The following is a 15,706-nucleotide window of genomic DNA, read 5'->3' as shown; positions in this document are numbered from 1 at the left end:
GGGCTCATGCCACTTCCAGCCGCTAGTCCACTTTTCCTCATGGCTTCTGCCGCCTCGTGGAGTCTTCTTTCCACCTTCTCACTCTTTCTCTGCCCTAGGCAGTCAACTCTCTCCGTAAAACTCACAGTCGGGTGTGGAGCTTTCAGCCAAGGCCATAGTACATCACAAATTAGCTGCCCTGTGCCTAGGCAGCCTCGTCAACACTGTTCAGTGGTGGCCCTGCGGGAGAGCCACTGGTCACTTTGCTCAGAAGAGCATGTATATGGTAGGCACATGGCGGCCACGCTGGAAAGTCTGGGAGCTGGCAGGGCCCTGGTGTGACCCAGGGTGGGCCTGGACTCTTCCTCTGAAGCTCCCACTGTCCTGGAGACCAGAGCTCCAGCCTCACTGGAGACTCTTAGGAGAATGACTCTCCAGGATGCCATCCCCCAGGAACACAGGGATGAATGTGACATGGCCTGGCTCTCCCGGAGCTCAGACTCCAGAGGGGCAATCAGACCCAGGCATATAAGCCTCAACAAAAGGTAAGATGGAGCCTGGAGCAGGGCTGCCTGGGGTCAGCTAGGGGACAAAACAGGATGGCTGCTGGGACAGGATATCAGGCTGGCAGGGCGAGAGGTGCGAGTGCAGAGAAGGCAGGGCATGCCAGTGGGAAGAGAGGAAGTTTGGAAAAGCAAGTTGGAGCCAGATCACAGAGAGCGCCGGAGCGCAAGACCTGGGGTTTGTCCTTTCCCTGGGGCCGTGAGAACCCAAGAAGAGTAATGAGCAAGGTGTTTGGTCACGGAGGTCTGAACCTCACTGTGACTGGCCTGGCTTTGCGCCCTGGCTCCCTGGAGAAGGCTGGAAGGCTTCTGTCCAGGAGGTCAGACTCAAGGCCATGTCGGTGGTGCAGGTAACAGACAACAGGCAACAGTGCTGAGATGCCTTTGGCTATCTTTTTTTTTGTCTTTCCGAGATTTTATTTAAATTCAAGTTAGTTAAGATGCAGTGTAGCAATGGTTTCAGGAGTAGAATTAAGTGATTCATCACTTAACACCCAGTACTCACCCCAGCAAGTGCCCACCTTAAGCCCACCCCTTTAGCCCATCCCCCACCCACCTCCTGCCCACAACCCTCAGTTTGTTCTCTGTAGTTAAGGGTCTCTTATGGTTTGCCTCCTTCTCTGTTTTTATCTTATTTTATTTTTCCTTCCCTTCCCCTATGGTCATAGGTTGTGTTTTTTAAATTCCACATATGAGTGAAATCATACAGTATTTGTCTTTCTCAGAACTGACTTATTTCACTTAGTGTAATACATTCTAGTTCCATCTGCATTGTTGCAAACGGCAAGATTTCATTCTTTTTGATGGCTGACTAACATTGCCATTGACTTTCAATGGGACTCCACGTTCTGTCACCATCACCCCCACCCAGGGAGCCCCGGGCCCATTTGCCAACACACAGCTTCTGTTTTCACCCGGAGCCTCCCTGGCCCAACACTGTTGACAATCCCCGTGGGCCCCCTTGGTACAGGCAGATCTAGGGCCTCTTACTCCACCCACATGCTGGGTTCCCGGGGGAGCCCCCCGCCTCCTCTCCTCCCATCCCACACTGCAGGTCACTGACCCCGCTTGGAAAACACCAGGCTCACCATATAAGGAACTCAGGCCAGGCCCGCGTGCTCAGCGATGGCATCTGCTTGGTGGCCCTGCCTCATCTTGGCCCTGCTCTCTGGCTCGGCGGCCTCTGGCTTCCCAAGAAGCCCCTCCCGGCCACTGGGGGTAAGTCTGCCCCCTCTTCACCATCTGGGCTTGTCACATGGGCAGAGGCAACAAGACGGATGGTCCTCTATGTGGGGCAAGGAGGAAGCAGGAGGCTAGGCAGTGAGCAACAGGGGACAGGGCTAGGTGTTGGGCTTTTAAATTTCCCTGGGCCTCTGTTTCCCCACCTGTTAAATGGGTGATGCGCCAGGAACTGCTCACCTCACTGAGGGGCTCACGGGTCCACATCTGAGACAAGGGCAGAGGACTCCAGGAAAGGCTGAGCTGAGCCTTGTAGGGGTGTCTGGGGGGAAGGCCTCAGGGGCTTTGGGCCAAGGGCAAGGCAGAGCGATCAGGGTACGTGGGGCAGGGAGAGAGCTGGTTTAGTTCTCCCAGCCCTGCTCCTCTGAGGAACCTGGAGACCAGCCCTCTCTGAACCTCAGTTTCCCCATCTACTCAGAGCCCTTCCTACTCTGAAGTAGCTCTGTGTGGGCCCTATGTGCAGAGGCCCCTCAAGAGGTGTGTGTATGTGGGGTGGGGGGGTCACTGCTGAACCCTGGCCTCAGCCCAGAGCCTGCTCCCAGGCCATGGCAGCCTGGCCTTGGCCTGATCCCTGTGTTTGTCTTTGTTTTTGCAGAAACGGAGCCTCCCGGAAGGGGTGAGAACTTTTACCAGGGATGGGGAGGGGTGAGTCAGGGCAGGACGGAGCTGGCTGCCCAATAGCAGAAGGGGTGGGCCATAATGGCAGGTCCCTGACACTGGACAAACAGCTCCCAGCCCCCTGCCCTGTCGGACCCCCAGGCGACTCAAGACCCCTGGGAGAGAGTGCCACAGAACCACGCTCTCGGACCCCTCTGGATACAGCACAGGACCGCTCTTCCACCAGCCCTTCCCTCCACAAATGCTTACCCAGCACTTGCTGGTACCAGGGCCTGTGCACAGGACACACGTCCTCATGAAGCATCTTTATATCCTGCCAGATGTCTCCCTAGACCTTCCCTCAGTCCACTGTCCGCATTGGAGAGAAGGTGTTGGGGGCATGAAGGTCGTCCCCACACACTCCCCTTGTCTGGGGACAGAATGAGGCAATTACCAAAGGAGAGGAGGAAGGTGGGCGTGTGCGGAAGTGATTTCTTTCCAAGCGGAGGTGAGCGGGAGGAGCTAGGGTGCTCTAGGGCCAGAGACTTGGTGTGGCTGGAGCACAGATGATCAGAGAGCCAGGACCTGCCTGCAGGACCTCAGAGCCATGGAGAAGACCGTCCTAAGGGGGGTGGGGAGCAGCAGATCTCCCCACTACAGCTTGCTTCATGTTGTGTAAACAGACCCAGGGTTAAGGAGGCGGAACAGGGCCCCCTCCCTCTCCAGCCCTTTCCCCTCCCCCTCCTCTTGGCACCAACACACGCAATACTGCCCAGCATGAAGTTCTTTCTCACGGTGTAAAGCCCCATCCCCCAGTGGCTTCTTGGTGCTGAGCTCTAAGGGGGGCTGAGCTAAGGTGCCTGTGAGGCCAGTGAACAGGGAGAGGCAAAGGCTGAATCAGACAAGGGACCCGCCCAACAAGGAGCCCCTGTTCTCCAAGGGGGAGAGAGGTGCTCAGAAAGGCCAGAGAATTCCAGAACCGGGGTAGATGATTGAACATGAGGATGGAAGATGCTGCCCAGGCTTCAGACACAGTGACTGGGAAACTGGGGGGCCACTTACCAGGCAGGGGTTCTGGGCTGTGCTCAGGGAGCCTGGAAGGGGAGCAGCCAGGATAAAGGCCTGGTTCCCCCAAAGCAGATCACCGCCCTCTCCTGCAGGTCGTCAATGGCATCGAGGTCTACAGCACCAAGATCAGCTGCAAGGTCACCTCTCGCTTTGCTCACAATGTTGTCACCACGAGGGCTGTCAACCGCGCAGACACTGCCAAGGAGGTGTCCTTTGACGTGGAGCTGCCCAAGACGGCCTTCATCACCAACTTCACCTTGTGGGTGTCGCCACGGCAGCTGGCCCTGGGTGGGGAGGGGAGTCTGGCTCAGCATGAGCCCCCAATTCCCCTTTCTTACAGGACCATCGACGGTGTAACCTACCCTGGGAATGTCAAGGAGAAGGAAGTCGCCAAGAAGCAGTATGAAAAGGCTGTGTCCCAGGGCAAGACAGCCGGCTTGGTCAAGTAAGTGTGGACGCTCCGGACTTAGGGAAGAACATCTGGGCTACAAGGGCTCTCAGAGATGCAAACAACAACAGCAAGAGCCATTATTATTATTGCTGTTATTATTTCATTATNGCCATGTAGTATTCCATTGTATACATAAACCACATCTTCTTGATCTGTTCTTCAGTTGATGGACATTTAGGCTCTTCCCATGATTTGGCTATTGTGGAGAGTGCTGCTATGAACATTGGGGTACATGTGCCCCTATGCATAAGCACTCCTGTATCCCTTGGGTAAATTCCTAGCAGTGCTATTGCTGGGTCATAGGGGAGTTCTATTGCTAATTCTTTGAGGAATCTCCACACTGTTTTCCAGAGGAAAAGGTGCCCATAATTCTTACAACATTATCCCACTTTGAAGTGGAGGCAAGCAAGGCTCAGAGAGGGTAGGGTCTCTCCCAAGGGCCAGGGATTTGAACCGAGGGCCTGAGAAGGACTGCAGGGCAGCCATTGTCTTACACTCCCATTCAGGGCCTCAGGGAGGAAGCTGGAGAAATTCACAGTTTCGGTCAATGTGGCAGCGGGCAGCAAGGTCACGTTTGAGCTAACCTATGAGGAGCTGCTCAAGAGGCACAAGGGCAAGTACGAGATGTACCTTAAGGTCCAGCCCAAGCAACTGGTCAAGCACTTTGAGGTAATCAACCACCCTGCAGCCCCTGCTGAATCTGCCGGGGTGTGGGGGTAGGGAAGGGCCCTGGGGCAGAGCCCAGGGCAGGGTCAAGAACACAGAAGTCCGGCCCCACCATGGCTGAGGAGCTTTGATGCTGAAGGCCATCACACTTTAGTGGTGGCATGGAGGGCAATATGGCGGGTGATGGAAGAGCCTTGGGGTCACAGACCCATCTATAACTCTTGAGGCCATTTTCTTGGTGGCAGACACCAGGCTTAGTCCTCATGAGATGTCTGGAGGCTGTCCCTGCGCCCTCACTGACCATCTCAGTCGCCTTGGCCTTGGCTTGGAGGCTGGCCTCTACACTGTCGCTGAGTGACCCTTCCTTTCCTTACTCTTGCCCACTCTAGATTGAGGCAGACATCTTCGAGCCCCAGGGCATCAGCACGCTGGACGCTGAGGCCTCATTCATCACCAATGACCTCCTGGGCAGCGCCCTCACCAAGTCTTTCTCAGGGAAAAAGGTAGTGGAGATGCCTCTCAGGCTTGTGGGGGGTGGTGGGCAGGGGCAGGAAGCCTGATGCTAACAGGACAGTGTGAACCCTGGGGTTTGGCCGAGGCAAGTGTGTGTGTGAGAGGGGGCGGGGGAAATGTCCGCAGCCATTTCCTTTTTCCTGGGGCGCCTTGGTCAGGAGTGAGGGTCAGGGGCTGCTAGCTGTCGATCTGCCAGAGGAACTGGGGTCTCATCTGTACCGCGGAGAAAGAGGGATCGTTTGCAAGGCCCGATCCTGTTCTACCTTGGGAAGCAGGTGGGGCAAGTTATTGTCCATTTTACAGATAAGGACACTGAGGCCAGGGGGAGTCATGTAGATCTACTGACGCCACTCTGAGGGGTGACAGATGAAAAGGAATCTCTTGGCGCAGGTGGTTGGCTCCAGTTCCCGAGGTCCCCAGCTGTTTCAGGCGCCTTGTTTGTTGTGGGCAGTGAATGAATAAATGTTTACAAGAATAGCAAACCTTAGTCATTCAGGACTCCCAAGTGGAAGCCAGAGGAGCACAGCACAGATGGCTCCTGGCTTCTGCAGGGCAGCGCTTTTGCCCTGGGTCCCCTGCCCCCCATCTTTCCCCTCCCCTTCTTCTTGCCACCAATACACGCAATACCACCCAACACAAAGTTCCCCCTCATGGTGCAAACCCCTCCCTGAGTGGCTTCTCGGTGCTGAGCTGAGGAGCCTGTGGGGCCCAGTGAACAGGAAGAGACAAAGGCTGAACCGGACAAGATCCCTGCCTGCCAAGGAGCCCCTGGTCCGATGGGGAGAGAGGTGCTCCGAAAGGCCAGAGCATGCCGGCTGGCGGCAGGACTGCCCAGGCGCCTACCTGCGGGCTCCTCCTGTGGGGGCTTGGCCTCACTCCCCAGGGCAGAGCAGAGTCGACAGGCCCTGGCCACGCTGAGCGAGGTCCTCCACCACCTCCTGCAGGGCCGCGTGTCCTTCAAGCCCAGCATGGACCAACAGCGTTCGTGCCCAACCTGCACAGACTCCCTCCTCAACGGAGATTTCATCATCACCTACGACGTGAACAGAGAGTCTCCGGCCAACATACAGGTACCTGCCAACTGGCTCTGCCGGGATGGCTGATTCTCCATCACCCCGATGGGGTGAGGACTGGTGTGGGAGGAGCTGCAGCTGCCTCTTGTCCCCAGACCCCCGTTCTCTGCCCAAGACCAAGTTTTCTGTGCAGCCTGGGGATGGAGGACAGTCCAGGGCCTTTGCGTGGCATCCCATGGTGGGTGGGAAAGAAGAGCACTTTCTGGAGCTGGTAAATGTCTGGCTTCTATTTGCAAGAGTTGCTAAAAGCAGATTGTCTGCAGTCTCTCTCTCTCCCCTTTCCAGATAGTCAATGGCTACTTTGTGCATTTCTTTGCACCTCAAGGCCTTCCCGTGGTGCCTAAGAACGTGGTCTTTGTGATTGACGTCAGTGGCTCCATGCATGGTCGGAAAATGGAGCAGGTGTGCTTCTCACTGCAAGTGGGGGTGGCAGGGGGAGGGAGACACATTTATCTGTAAGTGGAGGAAGCTGATATTTCCAATGAAAGAGGAGGAAGAGGGACAGGATCCAAAAATTTAAAAAGGGGGACACAGAGCATCTGGCCCCTTTGGTTGTAGAGAGTGCAGGCCCCAGCGCCAGCCGCGTGGGAAGACAGCTGGCCGTCTGCGGCTCGTTCCCAGCTTCCTGTCTGGACGCCCTTCTCTTTCCCAGACAAAGGATGCCCTCCTCAAGATCCTGGAGGATATGAGAGAGGATGACTACCTGAATTTCATCCTGTTCAGTGGGGATGTGACCACCTGGAAAGACACCTTAGTTCAAGCCACCCCAGAGAACATCGAGGAGGCCAGGGCATTTGTGAAGAACATTGATGATCGAGGAAGTATGAGTGGAGGGAAGGGCAGACGCATCTTGTCATCCCCCTTGGCCCGAGCAGTCTGCCTCCCCTGTGCCTTGAGACAGAGCCTCTCCTGGTCTAGGTCCTGCAGACCTCAGCTGGGGGTAGAGGTGGGATGGGGGGTGGCTCAGGCTTGTTACTGGGGTGTCTTCTTTGCAGTCTAGGGGAGTCCATTCTTCCTTTCTTTAATCCATGATCCTGGAGCCCCACTGGTCCTGGCAAGATAATGCCACAGAGTACCCTTATCTTGGGCTGTTTCTTAAGGAAAATGACAAATGACATCAACACTGTTCCCCTCTCCTCCCAGCCAGCGGGCCTGGCAGTTCACCTGATAAGTTTTCCAAACTGCTTTTACAATCACCTTGCGGCAGCCCCGACAGCTGGTCCGTTTGTCCCCAGTGATTCACCACTTGCTGATTCACTCCATCAATATCTACTGAGTACCAGGGCTCATTGGCTAACAGGGTCCTCAGGCCCAAGAGCAGGGCCTGCTGTCCCGATCTCCTCCACCCTGGTACTGAGGACACCTTCCCATTGTTCTGTCTGTCTGTGTGCCAGTGACCAACATCAACGATGGGCTGCTGAGGGGCATCGACATGCTGAACAAGGCCCGGGAGGAACACAAAGTCCCCGAGAGGAGCACCTCCATCATCATCATGCTGACTGACGGGGACGCCAATGTTGGTGAGGCAGGCGGGTGCGGCTCTGAACCAAAGCCAGTGTGCTGCAAGATTCTGGGTGGCTCTCCCCACAGTCCCCCATGGGGACTTGTGAACCCTTCAAGGGCACAGCCACTCCCTACCAAGGACCACCCCTGCCCCAAACACCAGCTGGGCCCGTGCAGACGTCAGATATCTCCAAACAGAGCCGATCCAGCTAGTTGCTGGGGCTGGGGCTGGGGTGTGAACACCCCTTTCTCCTGCAGGTGAAAGCAGACCCGAAAAAATCCAAGAGAATGTACGCAATGCCATTGGGGGCAAGTTCCCCTTGTATAACCTGGGCTTTGGCAACAATCTGAATTATAACTTCCTGGAGAGCATGGCTCTGGAGAACCATGGGCTGGCCCGGCGCATTTATGAAGATTCCGATGCCAGTTTGCAGTTGCAGGTATGCTTGTCTTGCATACCCCCAGGAACGAGGAGCTCATTGTTTCCTCAGACAGCTGTTCCACCGAGTGACCATTTCACTTGCTAAAAAGGGCCTCCTCTTGGGCTGACATCTACCTCTAGCTCCCTCTTATCCATCAGTGGTGGTTGATTTCGTCCTCAGGCTACACACAATAGACCTGCTTCCCCCACGGGATTGCCAGATCAAATACAGGACACCTGGCCAAATAATGGGTTTCTGGTAAATAGTGAACAATTTTTAGTGTAAGCACGCACCCAAATGTTGCATAGCATGCTGTGTTAGTTGGCCAAGGCTGCCATAACAAAGTACCACATGCTCGTGGGGGGTGGGGGGGGCTGCAACAACAGAAATTGTTGCCTCACAGTTCTGGGGGCTAGAAGCCCAATCGACCCTGTCAGCCAGGCTGTTTCCTTCTAAGGGCTGGGGGGGAAGGGTCTGTTCCAGGCCTCTCTCCTTGGCCTGTAGATGGCCACCCTGTCTTTTCCCATCATCTTCCCCATGGGCCTGTCTGTCTCTGGGTCCAAGTTTCCCCCTTTCCCTAAGGACACCAGATATATTGATGGGGACCCATCCCAAAGGCCTCATTTTAACTTGATCACCTCTGTCACCACCCTCATCCCCAAAAAGGTCACGTCTTGAGAGAAGGACTTTAACATGTATGTTGGGGGCACACAATTCATCTCATAACAGACAAACTTAGACTAAACATTAATTCGTTATTTACCCGACATTCAAATTCAGCTGCAGCTGCACGTCCTGTATTTTCATCTACGAAGCTTGGCAACCCCATTCCTCCCCAGTGCAGGTGACGGTGGCTGAACCTTTGCAGAGGACCCCCCGCTTCCCCCCCGTGACTCTGTGCCTCTGCCTGTCTCTCTTAATCTCTGTGCTCCTGCTCCTCTGGTCGGCCTCTCCTCCTTTCCTTTTCTCTTTTTTACTTTCATTCCAACAAACATTTCTCGAGCACTTTCTATATGCCAGGAACAAGGTCCTTACCTTTCTATTCTTCCCAGGCTCTACCTGGGGGAGGGGGGGTAGGAAGGCTCCCACAAACTGAAGGATACCATCAGGGCCACGAGGAAGTGAAGATCAGGAGCGACGACCGGCCCAGCCTGGGGGACTCAACGCCCAGGGAGGCGCCAGTGGGCACCCGCCTACCCCGTCCTCTCCAGATCTGCTTGTGGCCTGATATGACCAGGTCCCTCTTCTGGACTCCAGGGTTTCTATGAGGAGGTGGCCAACCCGCTGCTGACAAGCGTGGAGGTGGAGTACCCGGAGAATGCCATCCAGGACCTCACCCAGAATGCTTACAAGCACTTCTACGATGGCTCTGAGATCGTGGTGGCTGGGCGCCTGCTGGACGAGGACATGAACAACTTTAAGGCGGATGTAAAAGGCCACGGGGTGAGCTGGGCCAGGGCCAGAACGAGTGCTGTGGATGGGGGATCGGCACCCATGGGCCTCAGCCTCCTGCCTGAGGGTCCAGTGGTGGCAGCCCCCAACCTGGGTCCAGCTGGTCCAGGCCTCCAGCCCTCCAGCCTCTGGCCTCCTCTCACCCCCACCTTAGGCCATCAATGATCTGACCTTCACAGAGGAGGTGGACATGAAGGAGATGGAAAAGGCCCTGAAGGAGCAGGATTACATTTTTGGGAACTACATCGAGCGGCTCTGGGCCTACCTCACTATTGAGCAGCTGCTGGAGAAACGGTGATCCTGGCGACCTTCACACAGCCAGGCCCCACACCTGGGCCTCCCCACTGCCCCACCACTTATTGTGCTTGCCCCCGTGCTGGCTTTGCTCTGGGGGAGCACAAGAGGAGGAAGACTCAGCCTCACCCATCCCAGCTGCCTTGCCCTCTCCTCAGCCCAGCCCCACAGAACGTTTTCCCAGGCACAGCACAGCCTGACACTGGGGGCTCAACAGCACCCCGGGAGCACCTTGAGGGCAGGGGTGGGCCTCAGCACCCTGTATTCCATACCTGGCATGGGCCCACAATGACGGTGAGGCTGAGCACAACTAAAGGCTTGGAGCCTTGCCCTCAGTCCCCAGAAGGCAGAGCTTGGGTCCATTTGCAAGCACCATGTCAGCCTTCCTTTAGGTAGGATTTGCCTCTAACGCCCCTGGTGCAGGGTCTGGCACATGCTGAGTGCACAGGACACGGACACTATCATGAGTGATTGTTGTGATACCATTTCGTGCCCTTTGTATCTTATCGTGGGGAAACTGAGGCCCAGCCTCAGACACAGCCTGTCCATCTGTCCCAGGGAGCTGGTGAACCAGTCTTTTTCTCAGTGCTAGTGGGTTCTACCCTAGGGAAAGGCATTCCCAGGCTGCCTCTGGGGCTCTTGTCCTGGTTCTGGGAGTCACAGCAGAGGGGGTCAGGCAGGGAAAGGTTCTTGGACTGACTCTCCTGCCCCTCCCCACAGCAAGAATGCCCATGGTGAGGAGAAGGAGAACCTCACAGCCCAGGCCCTGGACCTGTCCCTCAAGTACCACTTTGTGACTCCGCTGACCTCCATGGTGGTGACCAAGCCTGAGGACAATGAGGACCAGACAGCTATCGCTGACAAGCCCGGAGAAGGTGGGCATGGAGAGTGGAGGCCAGAACTTGAAGGGCTTCCAGGCCACCGGGGCCTTGAGTGCCCAGAAGAGGAATGAGCCAGGCTGCTGAGACTGAGGCCTGCAGAAGAGGGGCAGGTCCAGGGGGCCAGAGGGAGATGTGGCCAAGGGCTGGGAAGGGTGTGGTGAATCCATCGGCGTGGACAGTGAGTGGGGGTGGGAATAGGAGCCTCTGGGTCTCTAAAGGGATGTGAGTCACGGGACACCTTGCTCAGGGTCATTTCAAGGAAAGAGAGTTTGGCTGTAGCCTGGAAGGGCTCAGTTAGACCGGAAGCAGCACTTGCAGCTTGAAAGTTAGTCCCAGAGCACGCGCGTGGGGGTTGTGAGAGGAAAGGGCCTTGTGCTCTGGGGGCTGGCCCCGGCCTGCTCAACCTGACTCCAAGAGGGGACTCCTAAGGGTCCCTGTACTGGGGCCCGGGGAGCCGGGGGGTGGCACAGGCAGGCACAGGAGCCAAAGAGCTGGTCTAGGCCNTCTGCTGGAGGCTGGGAGGCCCACAGCCTGGGGCTGGCGTTGATGCGGACACCAGGAGTCTGTGGCTCCTAACACATTCCTCCTCCCCCTCCCACACAGGGCCTGCAGATACAGAAGGTGAGCTTCAGCCAGCGGTTGGAAGGGGTGTCCTAGGAGGGGGACAAGAGAACCAACTGCCCATCCCAGGGAGGGGCCCTTAGGACCCCTGCGATCAGGTCCTGGTCTGCCACCAACCTGTGAGGCGCCTTGGTCCAGGCTCTGCCCTCTCTGAGCCTCATCAGGTTCTCATCAGTTGTTTGGAGGTGGCTTCCCCTTACTAAGGAGGGACGATCAGTATGAGACCATTCTGTGACCTTTAAAATTAGCAAATTCTCACATCAGACACTGGCACTCCATTAATCCCAGAGCAACCCTCTAAAGGAGTCCTCTCATGGTTCCCACTTTATAGTGAGGAAACTGAGGCCTGGAGAGGCTAAGTCTATTTGTTCGAGGACTTAGTCAGCAGGTGGCCAAGCTGGGATTTCAGCCCAGGCAGCCTGGCGCCTGTGCCTACTCACAGCACTCTGTGCATCTCTTGTTATCAAATTGCATCCTTGCCCCCCTGTAAGCCCACGACCACCAGGCAGGGCCTCCCAGCCCCTTCCAGCCTGGGCCGCCTCCACTGATAGGTGGTTCAATCCGAGCAGCACATATGGACCAGGTCATTGCTCTTCCCTCAGCACAGCCCTGTCAAATGTAGTCATGGTGTGCACACATGTGTGCATGAGTATGTGTGTGTGTGGGTTACTACCAAGGACAACAGACAGTTGTGAGCTTCACCCCATCTGGGACCCCCCAACTGGAGAGCGGGATTTCGGGGTATAGGATGGTGTCTGCCATGAACACTGTTCACGACAGGGAAGCAGACGATCTCATGGCATACTTAGTAGCACATCCCAATGCCATGCCCATGGCATAAAAATGACATCCATATTACCACCAGCCCCGGAAAGGAACTCCCTGGGCATGTTCCCATTTCTAAAGCCTATATGAGGAGTCACAGTCCAGCCCTCTGTCTGCCCGGGTTGGGGCTCTCCTGGAGACTGGTAGCCCCAAGCCAGGTAGAAGGCATGGGGCTGGGGGAGAGGGAGCCCTCGGACCCAGCTCATGACTGCCCTTCTGCTGCCTTTTTCAGTGGCCCGCTCCATGGCTTACCTGAGTGAGTATATGGCAGCAGCCCCAGCCCCCCCTACCCACAGGGCATCTGCCCAGAGAGTGGCCCCCTGCGCATTCTCCTCCAGACTCCTTCCTGAATCCACTCTCTGCAACAGGCAGATGGCTGGGATCCCGGGGAGATGGGAGTTGGTTTGAGAGTATGGGGAAGCGGGAAGGGAAGGTGCATGAACCCGAGTCCTGATGGGGTCCTGGCGCCTCCCAGGCCTGCTTGTTTAGCTCGGCCTCTCTCCCTTTGGGTCCACAGCCAGCTACCAGCCTCCTCAAACGCCCTACTACTACGGTGAGTTCCCCTGGCTCCTCCCAAAGTGAGACCCAGGCCCCAGAGCCCCAAGCCTCCTACCTGTTAGGAGTCTATCCACAGGGGCCAAGAGGGCAGGGGAGGACCCCACGGAACAGTGAGAGGTCTGGGGAGCCAGCCCTTTCTCTGATGTGCTCTCAGTGGATGGGGACCCCCACTTCATCATCCAAGTCCCGCAGAAGGACGATGCCATCTGCTTCAACATCGATGAGGAGCCAGGCACAGTGCTGCGCCTCATCCAGGACCCCATCACAGGTGGGGACTGCGGGCCGGAGCTGGGGCAGTCCTCACTCTGCCCCTGATGTACCCTCTTTCTGTGTGGCTTACTCCTTGAGGGGCTGCCTGTAGCCACAGGTTCACCAAGTCCCCAGGACCCAGTGGTGTTGGAGAGATGGTTAGGGGTGAGGGTGGCCCAGGTGAAGCCTGTGTCCAGGAAGTAGTGTTGCTCTGAACACACAGGTCTGCAGTTCAGGCCCTCGACTACCAGCGGGACCCAGGACTGTCTAGGAACAGGGAGGGCTGGCTCTGAAGTCCAGGTCTCATCTTGGGGACCCCACTCTGCCCCACCCCCAGCAGGTCTGGCTGGAGGAGAAAGTGCATCCTAAAAACCAGCCTGGACGCAGAAAGGTCTCACTGGCCCCTCACCACCCCATCCCTCCGGCAGGCCTCACAGTTAACGGGCAGATCATTGGCGAGAAGGGAGGCAACTCTGACTCCAAGACCAGAAAGACTTACTTTGGCAAGCTGGGCATTGCCAATGCTCACATGGACTTCCAGATGGAGGTGACGCCGGAGAAGATCACCCTGTGGAATGGAGCTGCACAGAGCACCTTCAGCTGGCTGGACACGGTCACAATCACACAAGATGGGTACAGCCCCGCTCTTGGATCTCGGAGGTCTAAGGAGCTTCTGAGGGATTTGGACAAATCCCAGGACAGAAGACCCACAGAGGTTACAGGAGAGACTGGTGGCCTCAGAGTTCAGCCCTTGCCCAGGGAAGGGTGACCGCAATGGCCCCAGCCAGAAGTGGTAGCTGGACAGTTCACAGGACTGATCTTTTTAAAAAAATATTTATTTATCTTCAAAGAAAGAGGGAGAGAGGGAATCCCAAGCCCAAGCCAGCTCCACACTGTCAGCATAAAGCCCGACTCAGAGCTCAGTCTCACGAACCGTGAGATCATGACCTAGGCCTAAACCAGAGTTAGACGCTTAACTGACTGAGCCAGTCAGGTGCCCCCACAGGACTGATCTTGAGGGAAGGGCTGTGTGGACATAAGCATTAGGGGACCTACCTACAATCTGATAACACACTAATCTTCATCTTCAACTTCTCTGGCTAAACTGCTCAGCCTCTCCTAGGTCTTCAAGTCACTGGGAGCCTAGTGGATAGGGCAGGGGCATTACTCCCAGTGAAGCTCAGAGAGGTGTGGAACCTACCCCAGGTCACACAGGAAGCCAGTGGCTGAGCTGAGGATTGATCCCATGTCTCCAGACTCCCAGGACAGCCCTGTCTTCTGCTTACGGAAGAACAAGGATCCACTCAGTAGAGGGCATAGTCAACACGCGTGAGGCATCTTTTCTCCAACACCTCTGAGATAGTTTCCAGAGTGTGTGTGCTCAGATGCCATGTAAGGAGAAGGCCCTATCGAGATGCCTTTGGTTCAGATACCCGGTATCATGGCTGCCACTGGGCCCCACTTGCTGACCTCCTTCTTCTTCTCTCCTAGGCTGTCTGTGACAATCAACAGGAAAAAGAATATGGTGATATCCTTTGGAGATGGGGTTACTTTTGTGGTTGTCCTGCACCAGGTGTGGAAGAAGCATCCTGTCCACCAAGACTTTCTGGGCTTCTATGTGGTGGACAGTCACCGGATGTCGGCACAAACACATGGGCTGCTGGGTATGGAATGTTCCAGCTTCAGATTGTTCAGGACACATGGTAGAGGGGAAAAGCCACATGAAAGATTATCCTAGTTGCCCTGGACTGAGCACGCAACACCCAGTCAGCCTCTGCATCAATCCCGGAAGGCTAGTGGCTGTCATACTTATGGTGATGGCAGAGGCTGACAGTGCGCAGGGGCTGACAGAGTGAATGTTTTTGTTCCCAGGACAATTCTTCCATCCCTTGGACTTTAAAGTGTCCAACATCCATGCAGGCTCTGACCCCACAAAGCCAGATGCCACAATGGTGGTGAAGAACCATCGGCTGACGGTCACCAGGTGACAGAACTCTGACATCCTCACCCTGCCCAGTAACAAGACAAGAGGAGAGAGCCCTCTCCACCCATACACATTGGCCTGGAAGTCTCTTGTCTCCTGTGGGGCATCTATTCTCATTTCTCTCTGGGGTCCTGACCTCCTTGCCCCCTCTAGGCTCCTCCTAATCAGGAAAAGGCCAAACTTGGCCCCCCAGAGGGAGTTAATCATTTGATCTCTTTCTTGACCAAAGAGTTTTGGACTCAGAACTCATGCCCTTTTCCAGCCTTAGGTCCTTGAGCATAGCAGCCATCTTGCCCACCCTGGATATATCACAGTGTCTCTTTCCTTTTTCCCAGGGGTTCCCAGAAAGACTACAGGAAGGATGTCAGCGTCGGCACCAAGGTCGCCTGCTGGTTTGTCCACAACAACGGGCAAGGGCTGATTGACGGTGTCCATAGTGACTACATTGTCCCCGACCTGTTCTGAGCAGACGTGCCAGCTCCTGCTGAGTCAGCTGGCCCAGCTCACCTGGCCTCTGGAACAGGGGCACGGACCAGGGTCTCAGGGAGGGTTGTGACAATAAAGCCCGAGGACACAGCCACCGGCCTCTGCATGCCTCTCTGAGCCCCGGCTCCAGGGATCAGGCAGTTGGGCCTCGAGGTAGCTCAAGTAAGGGGCTGGCTTCTAGAAAGGCAGTTCCCTGGGGCTCTCCATGGATGTGGGTGGAAGACGGGGTTGGTTGGCACTTTGGGGAGCCACAGGCATGATGGTTTGGGAAGTGAAAAAACA

At 56.0% G+C, this 15,706-nt stretch overlaps 1 protein-coding gene across 1 annotated transcript; it reads left to right on the top strand.

The window, feature by feature from the left end:
- The first annotated feature begins 1,667 nt into the window (after positions 1-1,667).
- Positions 1,668-15,518, top strand: ITIH3 (inter-alpha-trypsin inhibitor heavy chain 3). Its single transcript, XM_077749585.1, has 22 exons — positions 1,668-1,760; positions 2,377-2,397; positions 3,539-3,705; positions 3,787-3,891; positions 4,404-4,566; positions 4,953-5,066; positions 6,021-6,146; positions 6,435-6,551; positions 6,802-6,970; positions 7,544-7,669; positions 7,911-8,092; positions 9,332-9,517; positions 9,681-9,820; positions 10,541-10,695; positions 11,305-11,322; positions 12,380-12,403; positions 12,665-12,700; positions 12,860-12,973; positions 13,383-13,587; positions 14,446-14,618; positions 14,827-14,938; positions 15,274-15,518. The coding sequence occupies exons 1-22, from the start codon at positions 1,668-1,670 to the stop codon at positions 15,401-15,403; spliced, it is 2,676 nt and encodes an 891-aa protein (XP_077605711.1). The 3' UTR covers positions 15,404-15,518.
- Positions 15,519-15,706: the final 188 nt, after the last annotated feature.

Source organism: Crocuta crocuta, unplaced genomic scaffold (genome assembly GCF_008692635.1).
Source record: "Crocuta crocuta isolate KB4526 unplaced genomic scaffold, BGI_CrCroc_1.0 scaffold463, whole genome shotgun sequence".
Classification (NCBI taxonomy): Eukaryota; Metazoa; Chordata; class Mammalia; order Carnivora; family Hyaenidae; genus Crocuta; species Crocuta crocuta.
This window is presented reverse-complemented; position numbering and strand designations above follow the sequence as displayed.

Excerpts from the sequence above, each read along its gene's own strand:
- ITIH3 (XM_077749585.1), top strand. The coding sequence starts at position 1,668 with ATGGCATCTGCTTGGTGGCCCTGCCTCATCTTGGCCCTGCTCTCTGGC. Across the intron at positions 7,670-7,910 it reads TGACGGGGACGCCAATGTTG|GTGAAAGCAGACCCGAAAAA; the intron begins GTGAGGCAGGCG and ends TTTCTCCTGCAG. Across the intron at positions 9,518-9,680 it reads CGGATGTAAAAGGCCACGGG|GCCATCAATGATCTGACCTT; the intron begins GTGAGCTGGGCC and ends CCCCCACCTTAG.